The sequence below is a fragment of the Sipha flava genome, unplaced genomic scaffold, assembly GCF_003268045.1.
Source record: "Sipha flava isolate LNK unplaced genomic scaffold, YSA_version1 17533_pilon_pilon, whole genome shotgun sequence".
NCBI lineage: Eukaryota > Metazoa > Arthropoda > Insecta > Hemiptera > Aphididae > Sipha > Sipha flava.
Genome location: NW_020272014.1, coordinates 7,541 through 8,789, shown reverse-complemented (window position 1 = coordinate 8,789; position 1,249 = coordinate 7,541). Strand labels below are relative to the sequence as shown.

Below are 1,249 nucleotides of genomic sequence, written 5' to 3'. Positions count from 1 at the left end.
TCGTGAGAGTTGCACGTTTTCAGTGACTCTAGTCGTGAACACTTTTTAAAATATTACATTTGTTAATACAATATAATAACCATCAGGATTAACTCATATGAGAGGTATGTACACACATATAATCAGTGTTATTTTATTATTATTTAGTGCTAATGTTAAAATAAATAATTTTATCTGATGATATAAATATTATTTATTTTAGTGATGATAATACCGAACGATAATCTCACAGAAGAAAACCGTAATCTTTCAGAACGATTGATACAACAGATTGTTAGACATCCGATCAACTTCTCGGAACGTGATGTCTTCGAATTTTTTCGTCAACGAAATTCAACATTTGTATTAAGTGAAATAAACATAAAAGGGATTCACGGTGTGTTTTGTTCCATTCAGTGCGGACAGTACAATAATCAAATAATTGGTGAATATGAATGTATCAATTTTGAACCTACAGCGTATGATATAATGTTTAAAGACGTTGAAGTACTGCAGGCGTATAGTCGAATTCGTCGTTGTCCTATATGTAATAAATATTTAACAATTTGTAATAGAGATAATTTATATGCCACACCCGATGAAGATTTTACTATTTATATTTTCAATACGACTTATAACGAAAATCGTCACGTTTCTACTATCCACATTTAGTTTATATTATTTAATACAAAAATTATTTTATTAAGTGTAATTTTTTAAAAAAATCTAATAAAATGAATAAATCTATCAATAATAAATGTAATAGAATAAAAAAATGTGATCGAATTGATGTGACCGGTAACACATTGATTGAAATAGAAAAATTTAAAAATACTCGATCAAAAACTTTTTTTCTTAAAAATAATAATAATTTTATTGATTTACTATCGTTTTTAAAGTTTGCTTCTTCAGTATTAACTTGTAAGCTTAAAGAAATATGCTCTTTGTCATCTTTAAAATTTAATTTATTTGTTGATTCGGTTTACGAAAACATAATAACGGGTGAAATACGTGATGTTGGTTTTAAAACCAAAAATGTTGTTTGTTTTTCTGCGTCTAATTTCAAAAAACTTTTAAACGATATGTTTAATAAACTACTGATTGAACAAGAATCGTTTTTAATAAAAGGATCTGGATGAAGATTAATTAGTTTGGACGGCATACAGCTACGGACAAATAAAATTAATTTATTGGGAGGTTCCACTTTCATAAAATTACAAAAATCTATTGTTGATAAAAAAGCAATTATAAATGTTAAAAATAGTGACAA

At 26.3% G+C, this 1,249-nt stretch overlaps 1 protein-coding gene across 2 annotated transcripts; it reads left to right on the top strand.

Annotated features, from left to right (window-relative positions):
• The first annotated feature begins 6 nt into the window (after positions 1-6).
• Positions 7-679, top strand: LOC112680225. 2 transcript variants are annotated; one of them, XM_025550264.1, is made up of 2 exons: positions 7-104; positions 254-679. In XM_025550264.1, exons 1-2 carry the CDS (start codon positions 98-100, stop codon positions 649-651), a joined length of 405 nt encoding a protein of 134 aa, XP_025406049.1. In that variant the 5' UTR covers positions 7-97; the 3' UTR covers positions 652-679. The 2 variants fall into 2 exon arrangements, with proteins under 2 accessions (XP_025406049.1, XP_025406048.1); XM_025550263.1 differs by having other exon boundaries at positions 203-679.
• Positions 680-1,249: the final 570 nt, after the last annotated feature.